This window comes from Puma concolor, chromosome D1 (genome assembly GCF_028749965.1).
Source record: "Puma concolor isolate L17-30 chromosome D1, mPumCon1.1.hap2, whole genome shotgun sequence".
Lineage (NCBI taxonomy): Eukaryota > Metazoa > Chordata > Mammalia > Carnivora > Felidae > Puma > Puma concolor.
Window position 1 is genome coordinate 1,618,259 of NC_141676.1, and position 14,164 is coordinate 1,632,422.

The following is a 14,164-nucleotide window of genomic DNA, read 5'->3' on the forward strand; positions in this document are numbered from 1 at the left end:
CTCACCGCGGGCGCGCGGCTGGGAGCAGCTGGCCACGGGCAGCTCCTGAACAAAGGGTGCTTTGAGCGGCCTGCACGCCTGCTCTGTACTCTCCAGCCAGCTGACTGTCCCGGGAATGCGCAGGCCAGCACCCCTGCGGCTCATGGGGTCCCGCTTGGAGTCAGAACAGCTGGGCTGGCCCCTGTGCTGTAGGGACCACAGCGCGCCCCCCCCCCCCCCCGTGGGGACGCCTCCCGGCTCGTGGGAGGAGAGGAAGACCCTCACGCTGGTTGCCCATGGCCCCGCCCTGATGGGTGGCCTGGTCGGGTCCCCGTGTCCCCCCCGCCCCGTTCCAGGTCTCCGGGACCACTTCTCCGCTGGCGAAATCCTGTTGACCCCGGGAAATACGGGCATCCTGCCCCCTGTGGCGGTCCTTGGTGCGGGGCGGGGGTGGGGGGCAGGAGCTCCTGCAGAGCGGCCCCCACCCCCACCCCGGGGCTGCACCCCTAGTGGGCCACATCCAGCGCCCACAGGGCCACCGGGGAGGCAGCTGTGCTATTCGTCCTTGACCCTCATTCCTGCTCTTTGTCATTTCTCACCTGACAACCCGCGGGCCCCTGCACCCCACAGTCCCCGGCGCTTAATCCTTTGTGGTTCAGTCTCTATCTCTCTCCGAAATTTTTCATCATCGAGATAATAGAACAGTCACATCAGAGACCGCAGGGATCACAAGGATAAGGATCTGGGAGGCTGCCTTTCTGTTTAGCAAAAGAAGAAATATTTTCCGTCCCAAGAGTCGGGATGTGAGGTCGGCTAATCTAAGCGGGTTTAACCTTCAGGCCGTCTTGCTCTCTGTCACATGTGAGTGGTTCGTGGTGGGGACGTTCCCGGCGCTCCTAAGTCATGCGATGCCAGCAGCACTGAGCCTGAAAACACGCGGGGCCTTAGACGATCTTCCCGCTGATGAGGATGCAGAGTAGCTGATAAGGAACAACAGATAAGCCCAGCAGCGACCTTCATCCTTCTTGTCGTTCTACACGGTTACGAAACGCTTGAGTAATCGCCAACCTTTTCCCCGTGTGCGCTCGCAGCGGGAGAAACCAGATGAGCCCCTGCTTTTCTGAACCTTTATCTGCACTCTTGGGATTTGCAGAAATGCTGTCACAACAGTTCCCCCAAAACAGCGAGGGCAGGGGAGGGCCGGGGTGTCTGTCAGCAAAATGACAGGACTCCAGGCGAGGACCCCACGGCCAAGTCCCGGGGGCAGTGAGCCCGTGCCGTGGGGCGTCCGAGGCAGGGCCCAGAGCCTCCCGGGGAGGGACCCCGAGCTTGTGCAGGGCCCCACGTGCCCTGTCAACCCCGCAGTGAAACGGGGCAAGGGAGCGTTCAGAGACTCCGTGCTCACTGCCAGCCCCCTCCCCAGGTGGACCCTTTGCACACTGCCTCCTCTGCTGTCCCCGCAGAAGGGGACCCGGCGGGGTGCCTGGCATCGTTCCGTGAGCTCCCCTGACACCGGGCTAGCAGCGGGTCCGTGAAGACGGGACCGTGAAGACGGGACCTTGTGCCCCAGGCCGACCACGCAGTGACTCTCCCAGCCCCAAGCGGGGTGACGTTTGGGGCCCATCTTTCCACCCCGTGGGGCCGCCCCGAAGGTCCGCTGCGGGGCCCGCGGTGTGTCTGTTGTGGTCAAGCACACAGAGCACCACGTTCGCCATTTCCAAGGGCGCGGTCAGTGGCATTCAGTGCATTCACGGAGTTGGGCAACCACCACGCCCGTGTCGTTCCAGAACTCTCCCGCCCCCCCCCGGAGGAAAGCCCCTAACCGGGGGCCGCCGCTCCCCACTCCTCCTCCCTCCAGCCCCTGGCATCCACTAATCTTTCTTTTCACAAAATCGTGGTGAAATACGCATACTATGCACTTTATCATATCTGTGTCGAGGGGCATGCAGAGCTCTGGGCGCTGAGCATGTTCATGCTGTTATGCAGCCGTCCCCACCCTCCGTCTCCAGAACTGTCCGTCTTCCCAAATAGAAACTCCGTCCCCATGAAGCACAGACCCCCAGCCCCGGCGCCCCCCGTGCCACTTTCTTTTTTAAGCAAAAACCCAGGGGCGCCCGGGTGGCTCCGTCGGTTGAGCGTCCGACTTCGGCTCAGGTCACGATCTCACGGTCCGCGAGTTCCAGCCCCGCGTCGGGCCCTGTGCCGACAGCTGGGAGCCCGGAGCCTGCTTCGGATTCTGCGTCTCCCTCTTCCTCTCTGTCCCTCCCCTGCTCGCGTGCTGTCTCTCTCTCTCTCTCTCTCTCTCTCTCCCTCAAAAACAAATAGACATTAAAAGAAATTTGTTTTATTTCAATTTATTTGAAAAAGCAAAGCAGATCACTCATTTCTCACTGCGCCCCCCCCCCCGCCCCCAGCAACCGTCAGTCTGTTCTCCGAACCCACAAGCTTGGTTTCGCGTGTATGTGCGGTTTCCACACGAGTGAAATCTGGGGCATTTGCCATTTGCCGTGGTTCCCTCGAGGCCCAGCTGTCGTTGCGGACGCCAGGGTTTCCTTCTCCTTCCGTGGGCAGCCTCTGGCCGCCGCCCTGCCTTGGCTGTCGTCAGTAACGCTGCGGTGAGCGTGGGGGTGCAGGTATCTTTTTGGATCAGCGTCTTCATTTTCCCTGGATAAATCCCCAGGACTGGAGTTCCTGGGTCTTACAGGAACTGTCACCTTCCGAGGCACCTCCACCTGGGCTCCATCCATGGTGGCCACACTGGGTTGCGTTCCCTCCAGCGGCGCGCGAGGGCTCCCTTTCTCCACGTCCTCGCCGACACTTGCGGTTTCTTATCTTTTCTTGCTCGAGCCTTCGTGACAGGCGCGCGGTGCTATCTCACCGCGGTTCCGATCCGCGTCGCCCTGATGGCGAGCACCCTTCTGGGTGTCTGTGGGCCGTCACGTCTTCTCTAGAGAAATGTTTGCTCAAATTCCTCACCTATTTTCCAGTTGGGTTCTTTGTTAGAACTTGTTTGTAGGATGATGCCGGATCACACCGGTAACACCGCTGAGAGCCACCCCTAACACCCAGCACCGGGGAGACCCACAGGAAGGGCCCAAGTCCGGCCCGAAACTCGCGGGATGACGCGGGTCAGGGTGGGGGGCTAGTTGGACGCTTGGACCCGTGAGGTCCGTGTCTCAGCTTTGGCAGGTGGCAAATGCTTGGGTCTGTCCTCTGGTCTCAGCACCCGCCCTGGCCCACCGGCCCCTCGGCCATGAAGCTGGCACCGGCCGGGGTGGGAGGGGTCCCCCCGTCCCTCTGGCTTGACTGTGGTCTCCGAGAGCTCCTCTCGGAGGACAGCCTCTGTCCTTGTATCTGCAGGGCAGAGCTCAGGGCCGCACGCCCTCAGCGTCCCGGCCTCCCGGCCTGCATCCTTGACCTGCTGCACACCTGGGGTCACACAGGCACCACGTGGAGCTGGCCGAGAGGGCCCCTGGGCTGGCTGTGCTATCGGCGGGGGAGCCACGTGGCTTCCACAGGGGTGGTGGGTGCGGCTCCCAGGGGGTGGGGGGTATTGAGCTGGACCGAGGAAGGGTAAGGACCCAGAGTGGGGAGCTGGGGGGAGGGGAGCACCTGGGGTGTGGGCCAGCCGCGGGCCAATGGGAGGCTCTCAGGATAGGGTAGGGGGGTGGGGCCCTGGGAAGGGGGCCACAGACCCCGACCCTCTGGTGTGGAAAGTGGGGAGCGACAGCAGAGGCTTGAGCAGTGAGCCTGGGGGGAGGTGACAGCTGTTGGCAGGCTCTGGGCGCCCTTTAGTTCACCTTTGGGGCTTGCTTAGGGCCTGGAAAACAAAGACAGAAGAGTCTGGGGCCTGCTCCTGCCAGGGTGGAGAAAACTCAGGGCACAGAGGGTGGCCAGGGTGGGGGGTCACCCTTCCCGGGTCTGGGCCACTGGGGCTGGAAGCTGGCCTCCCTTAGCCCGGAACTAATGAGCTTGCTGTGGTCCGGGGGGACGTCATACCTGAATCAGGGGTGACACCACGGGATGACAGAGGTCAGTCCTCATGCAGGCTCCCCGCCACCGGTCTCTGCAAGTGGACGGTCAAGGCCAGTCACAGCCCCGCAGCAGCCTCCAGCCCTCCTGTGAAAACATTCCAAGGCCCCTGCTGGGCCACAGCCCCCGCCGGAGCCCAGGCCAGTGGACAGGTGGCTTCAAGAGAGAGCAGTGGGCCGGGCTGGCCAGCAAGCCTGCCCGTGGGGTGCTTGAGCCACGGCGAGCCCCCCGCAGCCCCAGCACGCAGCACCCAGCTCTGAGGGCCTGGCTGTGGCCTTGACCCTGAGTGCCACCCCACCCAGCACTCCAGGCAAACATCCGTCCCACCGCCTCATGCCCCGTCCCCATCCCCTCCCAGCGTGCAGGCAGCATGGCACCTCGAGCTCAGCCCCGCCCGGGGCCTGGGCCTCGCTTACACACGGTGAGCACCCCATGCGGCCCGCCGGGCCTCGCGCTGCATTCCAAACTCAAACAGGATTTGAGGATTAGCATTGCTTTAAATTATTCCTACACCTCACCCCTCCAGGGGGGAGTCCGTGTTCTCAGGCGGCCAGCCCTGGGAGAGCGGGGGTAGCTCCGGACCAGGTTCTCCCCACGAGTGAGACGAAGATGATTCGGGTCTCAGCAATCAGCAATCCCTGATAGTTCGTTATCTTGAGGTCTTTCAGAAGACGTTTCTTGTGCTTTGAGTCTACGCGGGGCACAGCTGAGGAAGGGATTTAAATGGTAAGAATTGCATGAAAACAAGAACGAAAACTATGGAATGACTGATAAGCCGGATGGTGTGTGGATGTGCAGGCAGAGCGGGGAGGGAGGCCCCGAGGACGGCTCTTCTGGGGACCCCCTAGTGGCCAGGTGACCCCTTCTCCACAAAGATGCCGGTGCCCGTGTCTCCACTTGGGGAACGCGGAGGTGACGGCCAAACCCTGGAGGCCCGTGGTGCATTCAGACCTCGCCCATCACGGGCTCCTCCCGCCTGCCGGGACCCGGCAGGGCCGGGTTCTTGGGGGACACGTGAACAGGACGGAGCCTTGCGAGCGGGGGGCCGTCGGCCCCGCTCTCTCGTTCGCCCGGTGGACCCACACTGAGCGCCAACCGGGGCAGGCCCTGGGTTGTGGGGCTGTGGAGCGGGGGATGGGCGGTGCACGTGGCCACTGCCCCCGTGAGGTCACACGCCCCCTGCCCCCTCCAGGGCACGCACGACGCCCTCCCCCCCCCCAAGGATTCAGTGTTATGAACACAACTTTTTTGCAACAGGAAAGAGGTAAACTCTCCTAGGCTTCCCCCCGTATCCACTGAGCTTCCCCAACACTGGGGGCAGTGTCCCGCCACCCCCTCGTGGCGGGGAGGGCAGGGGTGCACTACGGACCAGGACCTGCCCTGTCACCCCGTGAGGCCCCCTGCCAGGGCCGGACTCCAGGGGCAGGAGGATCAGCATTGCCGTCTTCATCCGGCTCCTTCCCCTGAGCCGGCGGTCTGGCCACTGACACGTCACGCCTTCCCCCCGGACCCCATCGTGGTCCTGGCCTCCACTGTCGTCCTCCGCGTGGGCTCCAAGGGGCAGGTTTTTGGGCCACCCCAGGGCCCATCCCTGCTGGGGCAGGTGTCAGAACCTCCTTCCTTATAAGGCTGAGTGATATTCCCTCGTACAGATGGCCCCCATCAGGGTTTGGGGGGACAGCGCTGAATCTCTACATCACTCTGGTGCCGGCAGCTTCTCTGCGGTCCAGGACGGGGGCTGTGCCTCCCTCCTTTCATTTCTTGGCATGATATCTTCAGGTTTCACCGCACCCGGCTTTTGCCTCCTTTGTTAACTCACAACTCCCGGATTCCTTCTGATGCGCCTGTAAACGGAATTGTTTTAGTCCTTTCTTTTAAAGATCGTTCGCGGTTGGTAGAAACGATACATTGTTAACTCACAACTACCGGGTTCCTTCTGATGCGCCTGTAAACGGAATTGTTTTAGTCGTTTCTTTTAAAGACCGTTCGCGGTTGGTGGAAACGATACAAGTGACACAGAAATGCAGTTGCTTCGTGCTTCTTGACTCGCACCCGCCTTGCTGAATTCTGCAACCATCTACCCGGCGTGTTGTGTGTGCCTGTGTGATCTTTGCAGTTTTCTACACGTAAGTTCACATCCCCTGCGAGCAGAGATGGTTTTGCTTGTCCTTTCCGATTGCGATGGCTTTTCTCTCTCTTCCGCGCTCAGCCGCTCTGGCTGTGTTGTTTAGCACAGCGTCGAATGCGATGAAGGAAAAGCTCCCGTCGATGTAGCGTGTGCTGTGGGGTTTGCAGGTGTGGCTTTTATTACGTGCAGGCACTATCCCTGCGTTCCTGATTTCACTGGTTTTAGCAGGAAAAGGTGGGCAATTCTGTCACGTGCTTTGTTCGCAGCGACTCAGGTCGTGCGTTTTTACCCCGTTCTGTTGTCGTGACGGGTTGTAGCTGACCGGTCTCCCTACGCCGGGCCCCCCTTCCGACGTCAGTTCCACTCGGTCACAGTGTGTGATCTTTCCGACAGGCTACTGAGCTGGCTGCTAGTATTTTCTCGGGCGTTTCTGCACCGGTGCTCACAACGGAGGCCGATCTGGGCTCCTCGTTCCTTACACGTAGCGTCCTTGTCTGGCTTCATTCTGGCCTCGCAGGACAAGGCAGGAAGTGTTCCCCTCTTCAGTGTTTTGGAGAAACTCGGGAGCGATCGGGGTTACTTCTTCTCCAGATGTTTGGTAGGTTTCACCAGCGGAGCCGTCGGGTCCACGGCTTGTCTTTGTTGGGAGAGTTGTGCTCACCGGTGCAGTCTTCTCGCTAGTTCTGGATCCGTCAGGATTTCCCGCCCCTCCTCATCCATCTGTCCATTTCACTACATTGTCGTTTGTTTCCCTTTGAACGTGGTTTTCATACTGTCTCTCTTCACTTGTCCGCCTCGCCACCTGTCCTCGGTAGCCTGGGTGTTAGCCCTCGGGGTCCCGGCGTCCCCTCCTCGAGGTGCGCTGACTGCAGACTGAGCCCTGGCCGTGGAGCGGCTCCGCCAGAGGTGTCCTCGAGGCCTCTGCCCTCCTCCTCCTCCTCCTGCCACCCACCTCCCTCCCCTGCCCTGGGGCGCTCCGGCCCCCGGGTCCCGGCAGAGCTGACAAATGTCCCCGGATGCTGTGTCCTTGGTGGCGTGGTGGCTGTGAGGTGAACGAGGGACCATCTCACGAGGATGGATGCTCTCTGACACGCAACTCAGGATGCACGGCCTGAGCTCTGGGGGCTCGGTGGCTTAAACGAGTGCGGCTGGAGGACACGAGCCCAGGTCGTCACGTGCCTCGGGGCCAGGCGAGGACGCGAGACCTGAGCCGCTGCTGAGCCCGGGTGTGGATGTGGCCCGGCTGGGCCCCGGTCTGAAGAGCAGCAGGTGTCTGCTGGGGGGGGGGTGGGTCCGGCCTTGGGCCACTGGCCCGTCCCGGTGGGCTGCCTGCTTCCCCCCCCCCCCCCCAGACCCAGGCCAGGACCCAGGCCAGCCGCTCTTGGGGGTCTCTGGGTAGAGGCCCCGGCTCACGCCCCTCTGCCCCGCAGGAGATTGTGCTGGTGGTGTTCTTTGGGACGGAGTACGTGGTCCGCCTCTGGTCGGCAGGCTGCCGCAGCAAGTACGTAGGCATCTGGGGGCGGCTGCGCTTTGCCCGGAAGCCCATCTCCATCATCGGTGAGTTGTGCCTGCACCCAGGGGAGCTTCGCGCGAGGTTTCGGGGCGCGGGCTGGCACCCTCCCCAGAAAGGGGGACCCGGCAGCCCGGGAGCGGGGCTGGGAGGTGGGCCGGGTGGGCCCGTGTGCCTGAGACGGAGGGCTGCTCTCCCGTCCGAGTGGCCCTGTCCTCCTGACCGCCAGGCCCCTTCCCCCGAGCCAGCGGCCTGGCTGTTGACACGCCGCCCTTCCCCCCGCAGACCTCATCGTGGTCCTGGCCTCCATGGTTGTCCTCTGCGTGGGCTCCAAAGGGCAGGTGTTCGCCACCTCGGCCATCAGGTACACCTGGGCCACAAGCTCTCCCGGCTGGGGGTGCGAGGGCCGCGGGGCAGCGTGCTGGGTGGGGGCACGCGCTCAGGCGCCACAGCGAGGTCGGCCGCCCGGGTTAGAGACCCAGCGAGAGCACCTCTGGGCCTGGGGCTGTGACCTCCCCCATCTGGGGGCCTCAGTTTGCCCATCTGTAAACCGGGGTGATCCCAGGGCCGTGCCCAGAAGGTGGTCTGGGGACCAAAGGGATTTGGAGGTGGACAGGTCCAGCTGGGGCCTGGCGTGTCCCCCCTACCCAGCCCTGACCCTGTGCTTGGGGGGGGGGGAGCGGGGAGGCTGGCACGGCGGTGGGTGGGCAGACCCAGAGCCAGGCTTTGAGGGGCCGAGCGGGGGCCCCGGGGCTGTTGCGAGGCACCTGGGCCGGTGAGTCGGGGGCAGGGGCACAGAGGCGTCTCCCCCGCAGGGGCATCCGCTTCCTCCAGATCCTGAGGATGCTGCACGTTGATCGCCAGGGAGGCACCTGGAGGCTGCTGGGTTCTGTGGTCTTCATCCATCGCCAGGTGGGTGGTCTGGCTGGGGCGCGGGGGTCCCGGCTGTGGTGCGTGCATCCTAGCCGGCCGGGCGGACGATGTGCCCGTGTTTCTTCCAGCTGGGGACAAGAGGCTGGGGGCAGAGCTAGGGGCAGACGTGCAGGGTGGAGAGAGAACGTGAAAGCGGCAGGCGGGAACAGTCCCCCGACTGAAGACGGGCGCGTCACCACGGGTCTCGGGGCACAGCCGGGCAGCCGGCGAGCCTGTGTAAGCCGGCCCGTCTGTCCAGGTGGCGGCCGGGGCCCGACCCTGGCCAGTGGGGAGACGGGTGGAGACGGGCCCCGCGTGGGCATGTGGACCACGTGGGATCCATGTGGAACCGTCTGGGACAGGCCGAGCTCGCACCGAGCAGGCCGCCGGCCTGTGCCGCCTGCCGGGAAGGTCACAGAGGCCTGGGCGGCCGTCAGTGCTCCGCTGACCCGCACCCCTGTGCCCGCACTGCCCCCAGGAGCTCATCACCACCTTGTACATCGGCTTCCTGGGTCTCATCTTCTCCTCGTACTTCGTGTACCTGGCCGAGAAGGACGCCGTGAACGAGTCAGGTCAAGTGGAGTTTGGCAGCTACGCGGATGCCCTGTGGTGGGGGGTGGTAAGTAGAGACAGGCGTCCCGGGCAGCGGAGGGGAGGGAAGCCACCACGGGGGCCGAGGGCACTGCGGGCTCGGGCCACGGGCTCCTCACGCGAACGTGGGGAAGGGTGCCCGCGGGAAGGTTTGCGCCGGGAGCCAGCAGCGCGGGGGCGCTCGCTCCGAGGGGGGGACCCACAGTCTACCCTTCGTCTCCGGGCACGTGCCGGGGCCGGGCCCTCTGCTGTCCTTCACCCTGGTGGGGGGGAGGCATGTGCCCTGCCGTCTGGGAGGGTTTGCGCTGGCCCCAGGACTATCCCTGCACCAAGGAGCGCCACGTTAAACGGCAAACAGCACCGTGACATGAGGGCGGGGGGACCTCCCGAGAAAGAAGTGCTCCCCTGTTCTGGCCGGGCACCAGGCCTGCCTGCGGGTGCCGTAGCTGGGCCCGGCCCGGAGAGGTGCCGGTTCCCCCCCACAGGGCCCCCAGGCTCTCCTGGCTGTGGAGATGGGCTCCTTGGGTGCACTGAGGGCAGGGCCCGGCGCCCCAGTTCCACCTGTAAGTGGCCCTGCTGGGCAGCTCTCGGCTCCCTGGGCTGCGAGGCTGCAGGAGAGGCGGTCACAAGGGAGAGGGCCCCACGGGGCGGGGGGCGGGCAGGGGTCCTGGTGGGTCAGCCTTGCAGAGGGCCAAAGGGACATTCTGCTGAGGACCAGTCATTGCTGTGGACAGCCAGGTGAGGCCTCAGCCAGCCACGTGCGCCCTGAGTCCTGGCCGCGTCCTCGCCGTGTGGGCCGTGGAGAGACCGTTCAGGGCATGAAAGGTGCCCCTGACCACACCCTCCACCCACAGCCTGGCTTCGAGGGGAGGGGGGTTCCAGGCACTTGACTGCGGGTGGACCCGGGCCCGGGATCAGCACACACAAGGCCCCGAGGCAGCCCGGGGCGGACGCGTGCTGTGGGGAGAGACAGGGGTGTGGGCCACGGGCCGGGCCCCCACACTCCCCAGCTTTCCATGGGGTACGGTGCTCCCTCCTTCAAAGTGCTCTGGGGTGTGAGCAGCCAGTGCCCGGGAGGGCCTCCCACGGGGCCAGGAGCAGGGGTCAGGGAGACAGCAGTGGACACCGACCCCTGCTTCAGGCTGAGTGCGGCTGCGTGGGGAGGGGAGCCCCTTGGAGCTGGGGGTGCGGCGGCCGATGTCTGGGCTGATTGGGGAGGGGCTGAGGAGAGGGTCCTGGCCTTCACGGGGTGTGGTGACGCCTCGGGGCCAGCGCCGTCCCCGGCCCTGTCTGTCCCCAGCCTCTTCCTTCCGGAAAAAGCGGGCCTTGCTCTCCCCTGGGGCTCCCTGCCCTCCTCCAGAAAGGAGGCCCTTCCCAGTCCGTCCAGGTGTGGCAGGAAGCCACCCGGCGGCCCCCCCCCCCGGGCGGACACATGCCCCTGCCGTGTCCGTGTTCCACGCCCGTGAGGCCGAGCACACAGAGGGGGCTCCCGATGTGGGCGAGTCTGTGTTTTCTGGAAGCTTCCAGCGTGCCAGGCCGCTCGAGGGACCCGACTCGGGGCTGAGGAAAGCCCGGGTTCCGGCCTCCGTCTGCCCGTGCGCCCGTGCCCCCGTAGGCCCAGGCGAGGCGGGCCCTGGCAGGTCTGGGGGCAGGGAGGGGCGGGGAGGGGCGGGGAAGGGCGGGTCCCGGTGCCGGGCCCGTGCGGGCACAGGCTGTCCGGAGCCGGGAGGAGGTGTGTGGGTGAGCGCCCGGGGCCCGGCTGATAAGCGGTGCCCAGCCTTGGCACCGGCCTCCCCGCCTTCCCGGGGCCGCCGAGGCTGCTCCCCTGCCCCCCGCCCTCGGCGGAGCAGCGCCCCCACTCCCACACCTGTGCAAACATCCGCCCGCCGGCCGGGGAAAACGGCCCCTTTGTGCCCAGCTTGGCACCGGTGCCCCAGCCCTCGCCGTCAGCTGCAGCCCCAGCCTCGGCCACCGCGGGCCCTGGCCCGGCCATTGTTCCCGCCGGGCCCCGCGCCTCTGGGCCGCCCCGGGCCCCCCGCCCCCCGGGGCTCCGGGGCAAACGGCTCCCATTCATCGCCGTGGCTGCCCCTGCAGCTGTCCGGGCGGGAGCGGCCCCCGAGCCTTGAGTTATGGGCTGTGTTCCTGGCGCGTCGCGGACAAACAGAGCTCAAGGAAAGCGAGACGGGGCCGGCCCCGACTGGGGCTTTGAAGCCAGTGTGGCGGCCTGTGACTGCGCCCGGCAGTCGCTCCCGACCCGCTCCCGAGGCCCGGCCCCGCTCGCCTCTCCGGGGGGGGGGGGGGGGGGGCGCCGGCCCGGGCCCCGAGGCGCCCCGTCCGGGACGGGCAGAGGAGGGGGTGCCGCCAGGGGCCACCCCGGGGAGGGGGGGGCGGAGGGGGGAGGGCGAAGGCTGCTGGCCGTGCTGGGGCAGGGGAGGGTTCCGGTCCCCACTCCGGGTCCGCCTCACTCCCCACGGCCGGGCCGGGGGCTGGCCAGAAGCCAGACCCGCTTCTCAGCGTGTGGCGGGCCAGAGCCCGCGAGGGGGCGTCTGGGCCGCGGGAGTCCGGCGGGTGGGTGGGAGAAGGGCTGTGGGTGCCACGGGGGCGGCCCCGGGTGTCCTCAGCACGGAGGTCCAGCGGTGTCCGTGGTACGAACGAAGCGCGGACGGGCCCGTGGAGCGGTTCCGTCTGTGGCCCCAAGGACAGTGGCTGTGCCAGGCTTCCGGGGCGGCTGTAACCAAGTCCCGCAGACCGAGGCGCTCAAAGCGTGAGAAACGTGTCCTCCCCCAGTCTGGAGACCAGAAGTCCGAGATCAAAGCCTGGGCAGGGCTGCGCCCGCCGCGGAGGCTCTCGGGGAGGGTCCTTCCTGCCCGTGCTAGTTTCCGGGGGGTTCGGGTGTCCCCGCGCTGGTGGCCGCATCTTCTGCCTCTTGTAAGGACACTTGTCGTTGGCTTGGGACCTGCCTGGATGAATGAAGCAGGACGATCTCAGCTCGGGATCTTAACGTGACCACCTCGACAGAGGCCCTGTTTCCCAAGGCACTCCCGTTCCGAGGGTCTCGCGGACACGAATGTTGGGGGGACGCTATTCCGCAGCCCGGGACCGCCGTGTGCCGGCCAGACTTCACGAGAAGTCCCCTCCCCTCCCCCAGCCCCAGTCCCTAGGTTGTCCAGCGAGGGTGACAGCTCAAAGGCCGCGTGTCTCCCCCCCCCGCCCCCACGCCGGGTGGGGACGCCCGGCTCTGGTGTGCAAGCCCCCTGTTCCCCCAGGTGTGGCGCCCCGTGCCTGGCTGCTGAGGTGTTTGGGGAGGATTTAAGACCTTTTTCTGTGCCCTTGGAACAAAATGCGTTTGTTTGTGTTAAAGTTTGAGTGGAGGGAAAAGCCGTTTTTGCAAACACGGGCTCCTCTGTTTAGCGCCCGGGGGTCTCTAAAATCGGGAGGCTGCTGGGCTCTGTTTACCCCCCGCGTCTAAATTTAGAATTTAGCGCAAAAACGCTGGAAGCCCGTCCCTGCATTTCAGCCCGACCCTTGCCAGTCTCGGCAGCTGGCGGCTCCAGAGGGGTCCGGGCTCCGGGGCTCCTACATCCTGGTAGTGTGAGGTCACAGGGGTCTGGGGGCTGAGGAAGGGCCTGCGTGAGGACGGGACCCCCCCAGACGTCCACGTGAACCTCATCTGAAGCTGGAAAAACCGAGGCCCTGGGCCCCCAGGGTGGCAGGCCGGGCCCCCAGCCCAGCGCTCAGACCCCACCCGTTCCAGGCCTCGTTCTCTGCTGGAGCTCTCTGCAAAGCCCGAGAGTGCTGTGCAGCTGGGAAGCGAGGTCCGCAGGACCCCAGGCACAGTCTTGTGCCCGTTAGACATCAGGTAGGGGTGAGAGTGGTGGGCTCTGGGAGCCTTCCCCAGAGAAGGACCCGGACAGTGGGTTTTGCAGGATGCGTAGGAGTGCGCAGGGTGAGCACATCTTCTTGTACTCGCTGTGCACTGGCTGATCCCTGGGGAGGAGTTCTCACGTGACCTGGTGGGCCCAGTGAGGGTGGTACACGGGATTGATTTCTTCTTGGGGCGGGGGGGTTCAGCTCATGTCACTGAGGGTAGGAGCTTTCCAGCTTCGGCCCCAGGGAGAGACTCGTGGTCAGCCTCAGGAGACAGGAAGATAGGAAGCTGTGGTCAGCAGCGGGGGGCAGAGCCACCTGTGGAACTGCATCTCAGCTGCACCGCTGACCGCGTGTGCGTCCTGGTACAGGTTGCCCAACCTCCGTGAGCCCATCTGCAAACTGGGTACAAAATGCGGGCCTCTGCCCACAAACTGTGGGAGAAGTCAAATCAGCGAGGACACGGGAGGTCTGGGGCCCCAGGCGCCCGGCGAGGAGGCAGCGGAGGCGGTCTGCACATTGTGGGGGCCTGTCACCAGCCCGTGTTCTCTAGGCTTTCCCCAAAGCCAGACGCTTGCGACAGACCCTTAGCAAGCTAACTCACGCTACGGTGTTCGTGGCTGCCATCATGCCCCAGTCACACCCCTTAGCCCTTCTGCCTTTGAGGGTCCTGCTCCGCCCCTGACCGGCTCCCCACCTCCAGCACCCTCCTCACAGGATGGCCCCTTTCCGTGCATGTGTTTTGGCCTCCCGGAACCCCAAGGACCCCCACGCTTCTGATCCCCATCCCAGGCCCTGGGCCAGGCCCACCGCAGGGAAGGGGCTCGGGAACGAATGACGCCCTTCATCAGGCCTGGTGGTGGAGACAAGGAGGGCGGGCCACGGAGTCCGCAGATGCCTCCTCGGCTGCACCGATGAACTGGGTCCGGGGCCAGCGAGCACGTGACTGGTCCGGTCCTCAGTTTCCCCGTCCGTAAGATGGAGGGGCAGCAGAGTGGCTCCGAGGACTGACGTGGGGCTCTCCGCGGGGGCTGCAAGCCCAGGAGGGCAGCAGATGTGTCTGTGGCCCGGAGCGCCAGGGTTTCCGTGAATAGGAAGATACGCTCACTGAGAGGCTCTGATCTGCGTGGGTCTGGGTTTGTTTA

General features: G+C 65.4%; 1 protein-coding gene across 9 annotated transcripts in view; it reads left to right on the top strand.

The window, feature by feature from the left end:
• Positions 1 to 14,164, top strand: part of KCNQ1 (potassium voltage-gated channel subfamily Q member 1) — a 320,333-nt gene that overhangs the window by 73,026 nt on the left and 233,143 nt on the right. For all 9 annotated transcript variants that reach the window (XM_086676587.1, XM_086676589.1, XM_086676593.1 and 6 more), the window contains exons 3-6: positions 7,570 to 7,696; positions 7,935 to 8,013; positions 8,465 to 8,561; positions 9,040 to 9,180. In XM_086676587.1, the coding sequence (XP_086532713.1) occupies positions 7,570 to 7,696; positions 7,935 to 8,013; positions 8,465 to 8,561; positions 9,040 to 9,180 (444 nt within the window). The remainder of the gene's footprint in view (positions 1 to 7,569; positions 7,697 to 7,934; positions 8,014 to 8,464; positions 8,562 to 9,039; positions 9,181 to 14,164) is intronic.